General features: G+C 34.0%; 1 protein-coding gene across 3 annotated transcripts in view; it reads right to left on the bottom strand.

Annotated features, from left to right (window-relative positions):
- LOC145248356 (outer dense fiber protein 2-like) overlaps positions 1 to 16,092 on the bottom strand; it is an 80,377-nt gene that overhangs the window by 15,884 nt on the left and 48,401 nt on the right. For 2 of the 3 annotated variants that reach the window (XM_080110276.1, XM_080110275.1), the window contains exons 12-14: positions 14,836 to 14,946; positions 12,794 to 12,829; positions 3,502 to 3,606 (exon numbers count right to left, since the gene is read on the bottom strand). In XM_080110276.1, the coding sequence (XP_079966402.1) occupies positions 3,502 to 3,606; positions 12,794 to 12,829; positions 14,836 to 14,946 (252 nt within the window). The remainder of the gene's footprint in view (positions 1 to 3,501; positions 3,607 to 12,793; positions 12,830 to 14,835; positions 14,947 to 16,092) is intronic. The other variant, XM_080110277.1, reaches the window with a different exon arrangement.

Below are 16,092 nucleotides of genomic sequence, written 5' to 3' on the forward strand. Positions count from 1 at the left end.
GCAGCGAGACGGCTGTTTGCATTACACTTGAACTTCTGCATGTCAGTAATCAGAAAAGCAGGGACCCAGGAGGGAATTTCAATGTCTAGCAGCTTGAGAGCAGAAACTATTAGAGTAGAAGGCGTTTTTGACATCTAGGGATCTCTACAGTGTAGGGGTGGGACTTTGCTGCTTATCAGGTTAGTTAGGAAGTATTTATGTCAATTTGAATTCATCAAAGCACATTCTATTAAAATGCTTGCAAGACACAAGGATACAAAATTTTCGCGATGGGACAGGGGTTGGAGTTTCGTTGATCAATTAGGTAAGAAACTCTTTTTTTTTAACCGTATCTAAGAGTGAGAGATGCAAGCGCCCAGATGTCGCAACAATATTTCACCAATGAAATTGTTTGAAATTTCAAATCCATTTGACTGTTAAGTTGTTAAATTAAAAAATATGACTGAAAAAAGATCAGAGGTTACATCAGTCAAAACCTGAATTTAACAATCAATAAAATAATCAACATCTCGTATCATTTGGGTTTTTTGAACTACTGTTCTCATCCCGAGTGCTTTTTTGCAATGTTTCAGTCATTGTAACCTTGACTTTCTTCAGGTGTATCTTGTTAAACTCAGAATCTGCACAGAATTAAGAACAAAACTTTTTATTTATTACACGGGGGTAGTATGATCTTGTCCCATCAGTCATGTCTGCATAAAAATCCTAAGTAATTCGCAATTGTATTGTGAATGCTGCCTGCCCTGAGGATTGAACTTTAGAGCTTCAGAAGAACTTAACTTTACAACTGAATTTTACCAAATACTTTATCCACTACACCATGGGTCAATAGTAAAGAAACTACAATTACTGTACCCATACAAAATTGTTTAAATGTTTCTAAATTTTTAAATGTTAATTCTGAGTCAAAATTTTATTAATGAGACATTGTTCTTTTTTTTTTTTTTTTTTTTTAGCTTATAATTTTTGAATAAATCTTTTTTTTTTTAATTATTTTGCTTTCAACAAGTTAACGAAAAGAAAAAAAAACTTTCTGGGGATAGCATAAGGTGTCTTCTGATTGATTGGACACAAAAATCAAAGTGGTTTAAGGAATGCGTAAAACTAAATCTAAAAAAAAAAAAAAATGTTTTGCATTTTGGACTGCTCATATTTAATTGCTATAAAAAATAATTCCAACAACAAAAATATATAAATGACAACTTTTGGAAGATTAGAAAGTGAATTGACAAAGTTACTAAATTGCAGAGTGAGTTTATTGTGAAAAAAATTCTGTGTAGGCATTAAAGTTTTTTGTAGTTAAATATAATTATATAAGGAATCTTTAAGTTAAAATCTATTGAGAAATACACATTTTGTATTTAGAAATACACACTCTAAATATGTAAACATTAGCTAAAGAATAACAAGTTATCCAATACCTAATGTTTACATATTTAAAGCGTATATTTCTCAATATATTTTAACCCCAAAAAATTCTCTTAAAATAATTTTTAGCAAAAAAAACAACATTTTTTTTTTTAATGCTTACACAATTTTTTTTTCTCACAATAAAATCATGTTGCAATTTAGTGACTTTGCCAGGAGATCTTGGGTTTTATTTAAGCAGCCACGTAACTCGCTTCCTTTGTCTTTTAGTCCTCACATTCCAACAGCAAAGTTTTTCTGGCTCAGAATCTACTCATCTAACACTGTTGACTGTTTTTGAAATAGTAATTTTTTTTTTTTATAACTCCTTACATCAAGTGACTTCATGCCTTGTCTGGAGCGATTTTCATAAAAAAAACCCCCCAGATTAAACTAGCCAATTTGGCATAATAGGAATTGTGTAAATGGGCCAAAAGACCAGGCTTCAATCATTAATCGGGTTATACCAAGGACTTAAAACATAGTAGACGATGCCTCCCTGGCTAAGCACTCAGCATTATAATGGGACTAGTCTGGGTGGCCGGGTGTTTAGAGGTGTGTGTTGAGCAAAACAAAAAAAAAAAGTGGTAGTAGGCAGGCAGGCAGGTTTGAACCCGTACCATGAAGGAGGTAAAGAATGTGAAAAAATAAATGCGACGTGTTTGCTGTTGCATTCATCGGCAAACCAGAAGTGACGTAGATTTAAATTAAGGCTAGACAATCGAAAAGAGGGGATGACTTTTAAAAATATTGGCGAAAAAAGCGACCCCCTCCCTGTAGATAAGTGCCCAGTTGAGGGTGAAGGAATTAATGTTTTTGGCCAATTTTTTGATATTTGTCGTCCGATGGGTTGAGCTTCAAAATGATACCAATCTCGTGAAAATCCGCTGCCTCTGTAGAAAGTTTTAGGCAGATATACAAACACACATACATACATTTAAACAGACAGGTGAAATTTATATTATAGATGATCAAGGACAAGTGAAGTAATCTTGGGAATTGCACAGTGTCCTCTCCTACTTCTTGGTGTAGGAGCTAATGAAAAGAAAGCCTTTGGATCATTCTCAACAATAGTCGGCCACTCACTTTAGAAAGACTATTTTCTTTTTTTTTTTCAAACCATATTTTTAAGATTCAACTAGAAATATGAGAAATTTTAAGTTGAACAGATTGAGATGTCAATCTGCCATTGACTAAAAAAGCTTATAAGAATAGCATTTGGTATAAAGGGATCGAGTTTTCGTTTTTAACTTTGTCATGTGACTGAAGAGAAAATTAGGAGAAAGAAGAAGAGTACGGTTTAGTTTGTCGGTGTTTTATGGCACATCAACCACTGAGGATTATTTATTGTCAATAATTTATTGAATTAGAACATTTTTTTTCGATAAAGCAATTTCTTCAAATCATTTGTTGGATCATGTGACGTTTTTTTTCAGAGTTTGGTACGTTTTGGCATCTGGGCTGATTCGGCATCAAATTAGCACTTCATCGTTACAGTCAAAGTTTTTTTTAATATTTTTAAACTTTAATGAAGATATTTTTTTTCTTTGAATAAAATTGAAATTAAAAGAAACAATTTAACTTGATTTTAAAAAAAAGAACGTAAAAATAACCATGTTTATTTAAAATGCAACACGAAAACACACAACACTCAGTTGTCAACAATGAGATTATATGTTCATAGTTTTTCTTAATAAAAATTTTTTTTTTAACTATTTAAAAATTTTTAATCCTTAAAATATAAATTATGAAATAATTAACCAAAAAGAGTTTTGCAAAAATATGATTTTTTTTTTTAAAAAGACTAAAAGCGATATATTTTCATATTGTTTTTCTCAATTTTTTAACATATAAAATCTTTATAAAAATGTGACTGCTGTGGTCAACACCAAATTGGCCAAAATTGGTTAAAATGTCTCTTTCCCATTTTTTCATGTTTTTATGTAAAAGTTTTGACATGTATGAGATCGCCACAGACATGAAGGAAGAATAATAGGAAGAGACGCGTGAAATGTAAATTATGTAAAATTTCCCATCTTAAATTATGGACAGAGCAAATATCCAAAAAATTGAGACTTTGCTTATCGTTTTTACCTTCTCTAATTCAATATCTCCATCTCTTTGAAGTCGACTGCTCTGTTTTTGCTGTTCTTCCAATAAATCCAAAGTTTCATCGGCTTCTTTTCGAGATTGAGTCACCTGCAAGTTATTGTTTTTTTTTTTTTCGAAAAAGAAAAGGAAAAAAAAAAAAGAAAATTCAAGTAAGTAAAATTTGTGATAATTTTTTTTTTTTCACAAATGAAGAAAAATATATGGTGTGTTTGAAAAGTAACAGCAGTGTGATGAGATTTTTTTTACAAAAGAAAAAAAATACAAAGTGTGTTTGAAAAGTAACTGGTGTCACAAACAATTTCAATTCAATTCCCAACAACAAACGACATGGTTTCCTATTCAAATTACTGCATAATCACTAATGTGTACCAACTAATATATCCATTAGTTAACCTACCCACTTTAATATTTAACACACCATGTCTAAAAAGGAACGGGACTGGTGTCACAAACAATTTCAATTCAATTCCAAACAAATACATGTCTTCCTTTTAAATTTATTCCCACTGAATCAACTATAGTTTCCCCATCTAGCATACTTCCAAGCCGAAAGGATTCTTTAAGGATGCTCCTAAACACAGTAATTGGTTTGGCTTTTCTAACTAGACAGACACAGCTGATAGCATCATACGTAACTTTTCTATATCCCATCCCTTGACACAGACAGTAATGTTCCTAACCTGTCTTCCAGATCATCAGGATCAGCAAGCCTCACTTCTGGATCATTTTCTGACAACAGTTCCTGAGGATTGTGTAACCAATGCCCATTGCTCACTTGGGGAATGCTGATCACACTGTGATAATGATAGATATCACTCTAAACTTTAAAAAAAAAATTTTTTACATGGAGGTCACCACTTATCAAGGCCCGGAAGCCACTCGGGGATAAGGGTTATTGCATGTACAGTAATCAATGGGATAGTATCATAGTAATCATTAGTAATGGAGATTTGATAAAGTGTCTTACTTAAGGGGGCGGTTTATCAGGAATTTGTTTATGTTGGATTTGAAGACATTCTGGGGAGAACCATGGCTGGCTGTTAGGTTTTTGTTGGAATTTTTTGGATGGTATGAATCGGTCTATGCCTACAATTAACCATTTGGTCAGATCTGATACTATAGAGGACACATCCTTTTTAAACATGGAATGCAGAGGTAGATCAGATATGAATGTACAGAAGCTATCCCAGTCAGCCATAGAGTATCGATATACAGTACAGTGGAGAGGTACGTCTGAAGACTTATTACATTTCATTTTTATCTTAACTGATACAACAGAGTGGTCGGAGGATCCCAGAGGAGATAGAACGGAACATGAACATAACTCAGGGGAAGTTGTGAGGAAAAGGTCTAGACCTGAAGTTGAAGAGCCATTGCTCAAAACGTCAAGGTACTACAATAAGCTTTGGCCAAGATCAAAGTGTAGTATCTGTTCTTCAGATGCTGCACTTCCATTTCTTGTTCTCTTTCGGTGGAGGAGAAATCCTTCACGACTGCGACAATTTTTATTTTTGTACCTTTTCTCCACGTTAAAAAACGACCCTGGTGTCTAACTCTGTCCCGTGGGGAGGCATTGTAAATAGGTACAATAAGCTTGACTGGGATGCTATTAAAGATCACATCAGAGATGCTGCACGGGGAAATATCTTTTCTCTTCCTGCTGTATAGTGTGCAAATGAGACCATTGAATGGTTCAAAGCAGAAATTGAAGCACATGTTCCCACATGTAAGTTCTATAGCAAACCCCACTCTCCCCAATGGTTTACTTCTACTTGCCCAGCTGCTACTGCTCAAAGGCAGCATGCATACCATGAATTATTTGACATAAATGCAGTACAAATAGACAAAAGTTTATCGAAGCTAGAAGTAATTGTGAGAACGAAATAGCCACAGCCAAGAGAGAATATACCGAAAATACATTGAAGTGCAGAAATTAGGAACTCGTGACTTCTGGAAAATCTACAACAGTGTAGTAAATAATGGTCAATCAACCCACTATTCAATAATTTTGAATTTGTTTGCACGCCAACCGAGAAGGCTAATCTGCTTGCCTGTCAGTTTGCTTGCTACTTTGGACCCAGCAAACCACTCCCTCCCAGATTTTCCTCTGCGGACAGAAACCACACTAGATGATCTGAAAATCGCCCCTTCACAAGTACATGATATCATAAAAACCTAGACACCTCAAAAGCATGTGGTCCTAATCTCATCCAGGCTGTACTATTAAAAAAATGCCCCGTTGAGGTTGCTGAAGTTCTCTCCAAACTTTTCAACAAATGCCTTAACAAATCATGCTTTCCTGACTGCTGGAAAACTGCTTCTGTGGTACCAGTTTACAAGAATTCTGGCAAAAGAAATGACCCATTAAATTATCACTCCATTAACCTCCTCCTTCTTTTCACTAAAATATTTGAGTCAATAATTAATCCAGCTCTAGTCCACCACCTCACAGCTGCTAAACTTCTTTTCCCAACAGTATGGGTTTAGGCAAGCCTATTCTACTGCGGATATCCTAACTATAATCTCTGAACGTATATACCATGCACTGGATAAAGCAGGGGAGGCTAGGGCAGTAGTCCTAGATATACCTAAGACCTTTGATGGAGTATGGCATGATGGTTTTCTCATGAAAATCAGATCCTATGGTATTACTGTACGAATACTTAACATAATTAAATCCTCCTTAAGTAAGAGAAGAATTCAGGTTGCCCTTGATGGTTGTACATCAAAACAATAGGATATAAATGCGAGTGTACTTCAAGGGTTGATTCGTGGACCTTTATTATTCTGTATATTCATAAATGACCTTCCTGATAAAATCGTCTCCGAGATGAGTATATTTGCTGACAACACCACGCTCTATAAGAAGCACAAGGGGGAAAACGAATGAACACATATCCAAGGCAAGGAGGGTACCCGGCGTTGCTCGAGTGTTTGTAGGTGTGTGTGGTTGTTAATGAAAACCTAAGAATAAGCAAAGTAAAAAAAGAAAACATAAAAACGAACGTTAAAACTTAAGCGGGGGGGTACCCGGAGAGGGGGTAATCAAAAAATCAGAAAAAAAAAACTAATGTAAGGCAAACAAACGATGTTAAATGTAAAAATCGAAAAAACAAAAACGATAACAGAAAAACAAACGTTAAAACTAAACTCCCCCCCCAAAAAAAAAACACATGAAAAATGGCTTAAATAAGCCTGTTTCGATATTAAAATTTAAAAAATCGGTGAGTACCCGGATGTTTTTGGGTGTGTGTGGTCGGTCAGGGGTGGGGGTGTTAATAAAAGCCATAGAATAAGCGAAGTAAAAAAAACAAAACAGAAAAACGAACGTTACGTGAAAAATGGCTTAAATAACACTGGTTCAATATTTAAATTTAAAAAATCGAAAAAAAAAAAAGAAAGACATCTCACACCACGATTCGAACCCAAAACGTTTAGATAATGACCCAACACTCTGACCACCTGATCTAACACGACGTACATGAAATTCTCTCAGTTCTTCAACTATTTAAACTAAATCAGGTCATGACGTCATCTGACGCATGCGTAGAACTGATCTCGTCATGAGAGGACGGTTTTTGATTATCTGAAAAATAAAGCGGGGGGGGGGGGGGGGGTTACTCAAAACAAAAAACACAAAAAAAAACTAACGTAAGGCAAACGAACGATGTTAAATGTAAAAATCTGAAAAACAAAAAAGAAAACAGAAAAACGAACGTTAAAACTTCTGAAAAATAAAAACCAAAAAAAAAAAACAAAAAACAAAAAAAAAACACGTGAAAAATGGCTTAAATAAGCCTGTTTCGATATTAAAATTTAAAAAATCGGTGGGTACACGGGTGTTTTTGGGTGTGTGTGGTCGGTCGGGGGTGTTAATGAAAACCTAAGAATAAGCGAAGTAAAAAAAAAAAAAAAAAACAGAAAAATGGCTTAAATAACCCTGCTTCAATATTTAAATTTAAAAACATCGAAAAAAAAAAAAAAAAAAAAATCTCACACCATGATTCGAACTCAAAACGTTTAGATAATGAACTAACGCGCTAACCAACTGAGCTAATACGACATAAATGAAATTTAGTTCTTTAACTATTTAAACTAAATCAGGTGATGACGTCATCTGACGCATGTGTTGAACCGGTCGTCGTTATGAGAGGATGGTTTTTGTTGACCTGATGTAGAACGTTGTCGATTTCGGGGTGAAAAAATTAATGTTTTTGGTCAATTTTTCGATATTTTTCGGGTGAAGGATGGAGCTTCAATATGATACCAAGTTTGTGAATTTTTGTTCTGTCTGTTGAAAGTTTTTAGCGGACACACAAACACACATACATACATACAAACATACGTACATACACACATTTTCGCTTTTATATATATATAGACTAGTGAGGGGTACCCGGCGTTGCCCGGGTGTTTTTCGGGGTATGTGAAAAAAACCTGAAAATGTGAAAAAAAAAAAAACAGGTGCCCGTGAAAAAAAAACGAAGCCTTCACGACGCGCAGTTGGAAAAAAACAGGTGCGCATTTTTGATTGACGTGACGGCGATAGGTATTCAGCAGTTAGAATTTTGTGCTAGACAGTTTTGAATGAGGTGAATAAATCGGTTTGTTTGTTTTTAAAAACCCGCTCCCTGTTTATTAGGAGGAGCGAAATGAAAGCTACAGTCTGATATGACGAAGTCGACATTGAACTAACGTTACTTAGCTCTCTTGAGACAACTGGCTTTCGGCCTGAGGTATTTATTTGCTTCCCCACTGAGCAAATTAGGCACAAGGCCGTTTTTTAATGTGGAGATGGAGGGAGGGGGGAGGGAAAGGGGGGACCAGCTCCCGAGAGGGGGGAAATGGGAGCTGGATTAGTAACTGTTAGCATGAAGGGTTGCCCCTCCAGTGACCAAGGTCAGATATGTGGGGTTACTCCCACATATGGTCTTTGCTAGTCATAGCTAGTCTTTGCTTGCAGCATCTGCCGGAACAGACACTACACTTTGATCTTGTCACCCCGTGCCGCCGGAGCGGGGGGGGGGGCCTTTCGGCCTGTGATTAGAGTCGAGTTTCGCTTTTTTTTATACCGAAAACCAAATGTAACGCGTGCCGATGCGGGAAATGTCGAATAATTAACGTTCGAAAGTCAATAAAATTAAATAGACAGGCGAGCTCTGTGGGTAACTCTGAGATATTACAATTTATAGCTGATATAAAAAGTTTTAAGAAGTTGTGAACCGAGCAAGCGCTTCTCTGAAAGAAGCCTTTTGTGGACATCGAGGAAAAGCGTACATACATACATACATACATTTTCGCTTTTATATATATATAGATGATGGAAAAGTTAATTTGCAACAAAAGAAATCAGTATTATGTATGGTCACTACGGAAAACACTGAGATGAGTTAGAAAAGGTAAAAAATATTGAAAAACAAAAACAAAAAAAAACAGCATATACAAAGAACAACCATTATAGTAAGTACTGCCAAGATGGTGGACTACGAAAGTACACTGACCACCCCTAAACTGTTACTCTCATTTAATTTATACAGTTTGGAAGAGTTCATATCTTGTGCATGGGTGATTCCCACAACATGTATGCAAATAATTAAAAACACATTAAAACTTTATAGATTATAGAACAAAAGAAACAAACAAACAAAAAAAATAAATTAAAAATAACAGTTCAATTACACTAGAGATTGTTGGGGTTTCTCGTCTATTTCGTAAGATATTAATCAAAATATTAGAATATTGTTTCTAAAATTACTTTTGTCTTCAAATAAGATTTTAATTTATTTTCATACTAACTTTCAGCATTCACATCATTTTTTTCTTTAAAAAATTTTTTTTTTTTTTTCTAAAATAAAATATCAACTCATACATTTTATGCTTTTGAATTTTTGGAGACGATGATTGATTATTTATATTATTTGGATTCCTGTTCTCATCCGCAGTGTTATTTGCATGGAATTTCAAACAGAACCTTTTAATTAATTAACGAGAATAGCATGCTCTTATTCCATCAGCCATGATTAGGAAGTAATTCGCAATTATATATATATATATATATATATATATATTTTGTGTACAGAAAGTTGTTAGTTGAGACAGGTCATTGGTACCGTCGGTTTCAAGCCCGATAATGAAACCGACGGTACCAATGACCTGTCTCAACTAACAACTTTCTGTACACAAAATATAAGTACGCTCTTAAAATTTGGATTTTCCTTTTAATTGAGCACTCTGCTGGAATTCTTTTTCCAAAAAAACTAATCATATATATATATATATATATATATATATATATATATATATATATATATTTGAATTCTTTGAGATGAGGCTTCAAAGTTTATTCATTTCTTTCTGTTATCCTCATCTTCATAGTTGTTGTTTCACTAGAGGACCCATGACATAGTGGATAGAGACGTTGGTTCCAGATGAGCATATTCTGAAGATAACAGTTTCAATCTTACCCAAATAAGTCAGAAGTTTAGTCGGACAAAAATGTGGTGAGGCAACTATGAAAGGTAGTATTTACTGGAGATACAGTTACAAGACTCATGGTTAATCACCTGAAGAAAACCAGAAGATAAGTTGGCCGAAACATGGTGAAACAACAACAACAACAACAATGATGAAGATGAGGATAACAAAAAAGAAATGAATGCACAAATTTGCAATTTGTATTTTGATTAGTACTCATTTTGATCAGTACTCATTTAAGGTTCAATCCTCAGCAAGAATGATACTCAGACTAAAACTGTGAATTACTAAGGATTTCTACTCGGTTATGGCTGATGGAACAAGAACATGCTATCCCCACGTATTAGGTAAAGGATTCCGTTTGAAATTCTGTGCAGATTCCAGAGTTCAACGGAAAGCTTCCAAAGCTCAATAAAAGACACCTGAAGAAGATCGGAGGTTACATTGTCCAAAACATTGAATAAAACGAGATGAGAATAGTAGTCCAAATCAATCATCTCAAAAGATCAGAAACATTTTTTTACATCATTTTCTGTTTGAAAATTTCTATTCTGAAACAAATTAGTATATTTACACTTCTTTATGGGAGAGAATGCGTACGGGCACGTGTGACAAAATCAGCAGCAGATGAATGATAGCTGGATAGTGAAAATATTAGCAGCAGCCGTTAAAGCACTCATGCAAATTAGCAATTGTGCACGAGCTTGCGTCACAAAAAAAGGAGAGAAAAATACTCCACGTAGTCGAAGAGAAACAAAGTGGGACGTATAAACACAGTATCGGGTGGCAGGGAAACAGAGACTTTTAAAAAGCACACGTGTGTGCAAAAAGCCTTTGGAAAAATAATGAAATTCATTGTTTTGGAAGAACAAATAAATGCATTTCATTTGAAAAAAAATGCTGAGTCGGATTTTTTTTTCTTTCTTTTGTTCCTGCGACAGTATTCATGTTATTTTTATTTTTGTTGCGAAATTCTATGAAAATTTATCTTATCTTGTTAAAAAGAATTTTCCAAATTTACAAGCTTTTTTAAAAATTTCATAGTTTTTTTTACAAAATGTTTATTTTCGTGTTTAATAAAATATTAAAATAGTATTTTTGGTATAACCATATGACTGCTACGGATAGAATTAAAGTTAAATTTTTAAAAGTTGAAAAATTTATCATAATTTTATTTCAAGATAAGACATACAATTTTAGCTCAACAGTTAATTTTATCCAACATTTAAAGACGAATACCAAGCAAAATTGACAAGAAAATGCAACAATGACTATGCTACAATTGAACAAAAGAACTTTACAATTTAAAAGAAAAAAACGCCTTTAAAAATAGTCTTGAAACATATGAGGTGCCTTCAATAAGTTTCCAGATTTTTTTTAATTGGACTTTTATTGATAGTGAACACATGAAACTCTAGTCCCCTTTAAAGTAATCTCCTCCGGCTGCAATGCACTTGTACCATTCCAACAACTTCTGGAAGTGACCTTAACTCCTGATCTGAAATAGAACATATACATCAAATCTGTTGCCAAGATCGTTGGATCACTCCACCACTTCAATAGGTATCTAATTGTAGATGCAAGCCTCTATCTGTAAGAGCCAGGTGCATCCTACAATGGAGTACTGTTGCCATATATGGGCAGAAGCTGCTTGGCATACCTTATCCTGCCTCGATAGAATTCAAAACTGGCTTCGAAACCTCATAGGTGGTGCCCTTTTTTCTTCCTTGCAACCTCTTTCTCATAGAAAAGATGTTGCAAGCCTGTCTCTGCTATTTTCATGGTAAATGCTTGTCTGAACTCCAATCAATGGTCCCTACTTGCCAAACTTTCACAAAAACACTCAACTAGCTACAACCACTTTATACGATTTCCTCCACTCTCTATCTGTGACTAAATCTAAACGCAGATTCTATGAACAAAGCTTCTTACTCAAAACTGCCTGCCTTTGGAACACTGTTTCGTTGTCTTGCTTCCTAGTTAAATACAACATGGTAACCTTCAAATAAACAAGTTCTTGTTAAGCCGTCTTCATAAATAATCAAATTCTAACCAATTTACACCATTAACAATTACTAAACTACCACCTTACATTCATTAACCCTTATCCTCGAGTGGCCTTCGGGCATTGATAAGTCGTGACTCCCAAGTAAAAAAAAAATCCTCTGCATCTTCAGTTCCTCGCGAATAATTGCATATAGTTCCCACACTGACATCAAACTGTGCACTCATTGTCTCTATAGACAAACAACAGTCTTTATCCATGAAATTCTTTATTTGGCCAATCAACTCTGGTATTCTGACTTCCTTACTCCTCATACAACTCTCATTATCCCTCACAAACTCCCTGCCTTCCTTGAATCTCTCTTACACCACTCAAAAACTGATGCTTGATTCATGCAAGATGGTCCAAAAGCAGTCTGAAGTATTCCATATGTTTTTGTGACATTTTTTTCATGTTTAAAACAGAATTTTATTGCATATCATTCTTTTAAAATGTCTTCACGTCCCGATTGCGTTTTTGAAATTCACTAGCTTTGACAATCAAGCTTTATTAGGGTGTATTCCAATTCCTGCTGTAGCTGTTCATTTGAATGTGAAATCATAAAAATTGGTCAGTCATCTCATAAGATGTATATCAATAACATTGAATTTTCAAGAGTCTACAACAATTTTAAATGCTTGCACAAAAAAGTCTGGAAGCTTACTGAAAGCACCTTGTAAATATTAGTTTTCTGGAAGAAATTAAAAAATAATAAATTCAAGTTGATAAAATGGATTGATGAAATCGATTACTTACATTTCGCCAAAACTCTAGACACAATTTACTCTGAAGCTGGCAAAATGAATTATCAAAAAATTTGTTTGAGAGAAAGGAAGGAGAGAGTGGGTTAGGGAAAGAAAAAGAACTATATAGATATTTCTGGCAGTGGCCTTCAGCAATGAGCAGGCTAAGTAAAATAAACCTTTGTTTTATCTCCTGCGTCCATAATAATATTTTACTAAAAACGAATTACTATATCGTTATATTTCTTACGAAAATAAAATAAAATTATGAATTTTTTTTTCACTGTACCTTCACGAAAAGGTGTGAAAAGCCAATCAGAAAGACCAGATTGTGAACCTGTTGTTAATTTTTAACATTCTTTCCAATAGAAGAGGTTGTAGTAGTAGTTAAATTAACTATCCTGACTAGGGCTGAGATCTCTGGGCCCCAAGAATTTTATATAATTTATTTATAATTTCTTCCCTTTTTATTTATTTTCATTTTCTTTTTTCTTCTATCGACAATCTCAACAACATGGATTTCAGTCAATATTTTGAGGCAGAGAGTTCAATTTTGAAGTCAAGAATGAAAAAGATGTATTATGAAAGTTTTTTTGGCTTTAACATGCCTAAATAACTTGACTCCCAGAGTCATCACTGATTATATACATAATATATTGAGATATATATATATCTATAATATAAAGCTGAATGTCTGTGTGTGTGTCTGGTCATGAATAGGCTCCTATATGGTTGACTATTACAGAAAACTGATCATATATATAATGATAGATGTATCGAGACACAGGAATGAGTATGTTTGATCTGGCATAATGATGATTCATTAAAATTGTGGGGTCTCTGTACGCACCTGGTTCACAAAGTATGGAAATAAAAAATTTAAAAATTAAAAAAAAAAAAACGTTTACAAGTGTTTTTGATATAGATGTACATAATAATACTTTGATAAGTATGTTTTAACTTAAATAGGGATGGTATAATAAAATTGTGGGGTCTGTGTTCGCGCCTGGCCTCCATAGAATGGAAATAGGCACAAACTTTAATGAAGACTTTTCATATCTATCTGTGTAAGTATACTTTGATAATTATGTTTCAGTTTGAAGAAATATGGCATAATAAAATTATGAGGTGTTCGTTCGTGCCTGACCTCCATAAATGGAAATATGTCACAAAGTTTAACAAGGTTTTTTAATATAGATCCACAGAATATTGTGATAAGTGTTTAAGTGTGAACAGGTATGGTATAATAAATTATGGGGTTTATCTATTTTATTTTTACTTTCATCATATTTTGCTTTGGTTTTGATACCCCCAAATTCGAAGCTATCTCTTTACAACCCTTCCCTTTCATAACCTATCATACTTTCATAAATCAGAGTCCATTTTCTGTAGGCTGTTTTTGAACCCAGTCAACGACGGGTACTTTTGCTAGTATATATATATATATATATATATATATATATATATATATATTGAGAATTGGTTTCTTCTGTAGAAAGCAACCATTTATTAAGTCACCTGACGAGGAATTCTGGTTTTAACCAACCATTAGTCTGAAACATTAGTATGTCCAGTGTCACAAATTTGTTTATATTAATAGAAATAGAAATATATCTTGCTCTTCTTTTATTGAGCACTCTTAATAACCTCATTAAATCCATTAGTTATCACTCTTGAACTTACCAGAAAAGCAAAATTTTTCATAGAAAAAGTGAAACATGACTATGGATTTTTTTTTTTTTTCAATAATATGCTCCTGGACAAAATAGCGTGAGATAACTAGCAACTCATGACTCCACTGCTGCAAACTGATAATTTGGATGCTAAAGATTGCTATAAGGCTCTTTTTGATGGAGTATTTATCATGAAAAATTATTAATTTAAATAGAATGTGGATAAACGTCTTACTGCTCAACTCCCAAACCAGGTTGTTCTCCTAGAAATCTGACCTTCATTACAGTAACCATCAGTAATTCATCACTGGCAATATGCCTCTCTTTTACGCAAATAAAAATGGAGAGAGAGAGAGAGAGAGAGAGAGAGAGAGAGACTCACCCGGTTTTTGTATTCATCCATTATTTCTTCATATTGTTTAATGTTGGCCCTTAATTGAATTACTTCATTTTCAGCTTGGCTAAATTTTGTCTCAGACGTCACCAGGGAAGACTGATATGGAAAAAACACAAAAAATACAGAATTGCCATTTTTTTTTCTGACATACTTCAAACAGTGAATTAATACTGCACGTATAAAATATATGGCTCAGTTAGGGTTTAAAGACACCGGGGGGGGGGGAACAAGACGAACAGCTTTTGGTCAAACCTGGTTTGATCTTGACCTGTGCACATGCACATGGCATCTGTAAACAAACATAAAAAACCGGTTTGTTTGTTTTTTTTTGCAAGATTTGTTTTTTTTTTATGTAGGGTGTGTTTTTAATTTATTTACAAAATCTTTTAATAAAACTTTTTAATTATTTAAACAAAACTTTTAATAAAACTTTTTAATTATTTAAACAAAACTTTAAATAAAACTATTAAAACAACACTTTTTAATTATTTAAATGAAATTATCTAAAAGCAAGAATAGATCGAACCTTTCCGTTTTACTTCTGCAGAAAAATGATTCAACATGGGGTTTATTTCCATGAGGTCAAACACAATGTTTTACGTACAGATTATATGACAGGAGACAAAATAATGCTAACAACCTCAGGTTTAAAATTTATAAATTTGATAGTTTTTCAAAAAAAAAAAAAAATTATCTATGATATAACAAAGAAAACAAGAACAAGTTGCGAAAAATTGCTAAAAATGCAATTTTCAAATTAGTCTCAAACTTAATACATCTCGCACTATCGGCCAAGTTCAAACTTCTGACCCATCACTGCAAGGTTACATCCTTGTGCCTGTTTTACACATATTTTTATGGAATATGAAAACGATGAACTCATAGCACTTATGCCTCTTGGATGTACATACTCCTGACTAACCAAGCAGCAAAATCTCACTCCTTCACTGTTGAGGTGCTGAGATCCCGGAAAGCCTTTTACTCTAATAGTTTCTTTCTTCTGACTGCTTGACATTCAAATTCCCTCCCTCTTTCCTGCTTCTTTAACTGTACTAATCTGCAGAAGTTTAAATGTAATGTGAACAGCTCAACTCCCCACAGTCCTCCATTAGACATAATCCCAAATAGTAGTCCCTTACATTCCAAGTGGCAGTATGCCTTGTTTGGGGTGAAAAAGAATGGAGACCCCCCCCCCAAAAAAAAAAACAAAACAAAAAAAAAACACAAAATTATAGAAGACAA

This window comes from Euprymna scolopes, chromosome 26 (genome assembly GCF_053919585.1).
Source record: "Euprymna scolopes isolate OS-2025 chromosome 26, ASM5391958v1, whole genome shotgun sequence".
Taxonomy (NCBI): Eukaryota; Metazoa; Mollusca; class Cephalopoda; order Sepiida; family Sepiolidae; genus Euprymna; species Euprymna scolopes.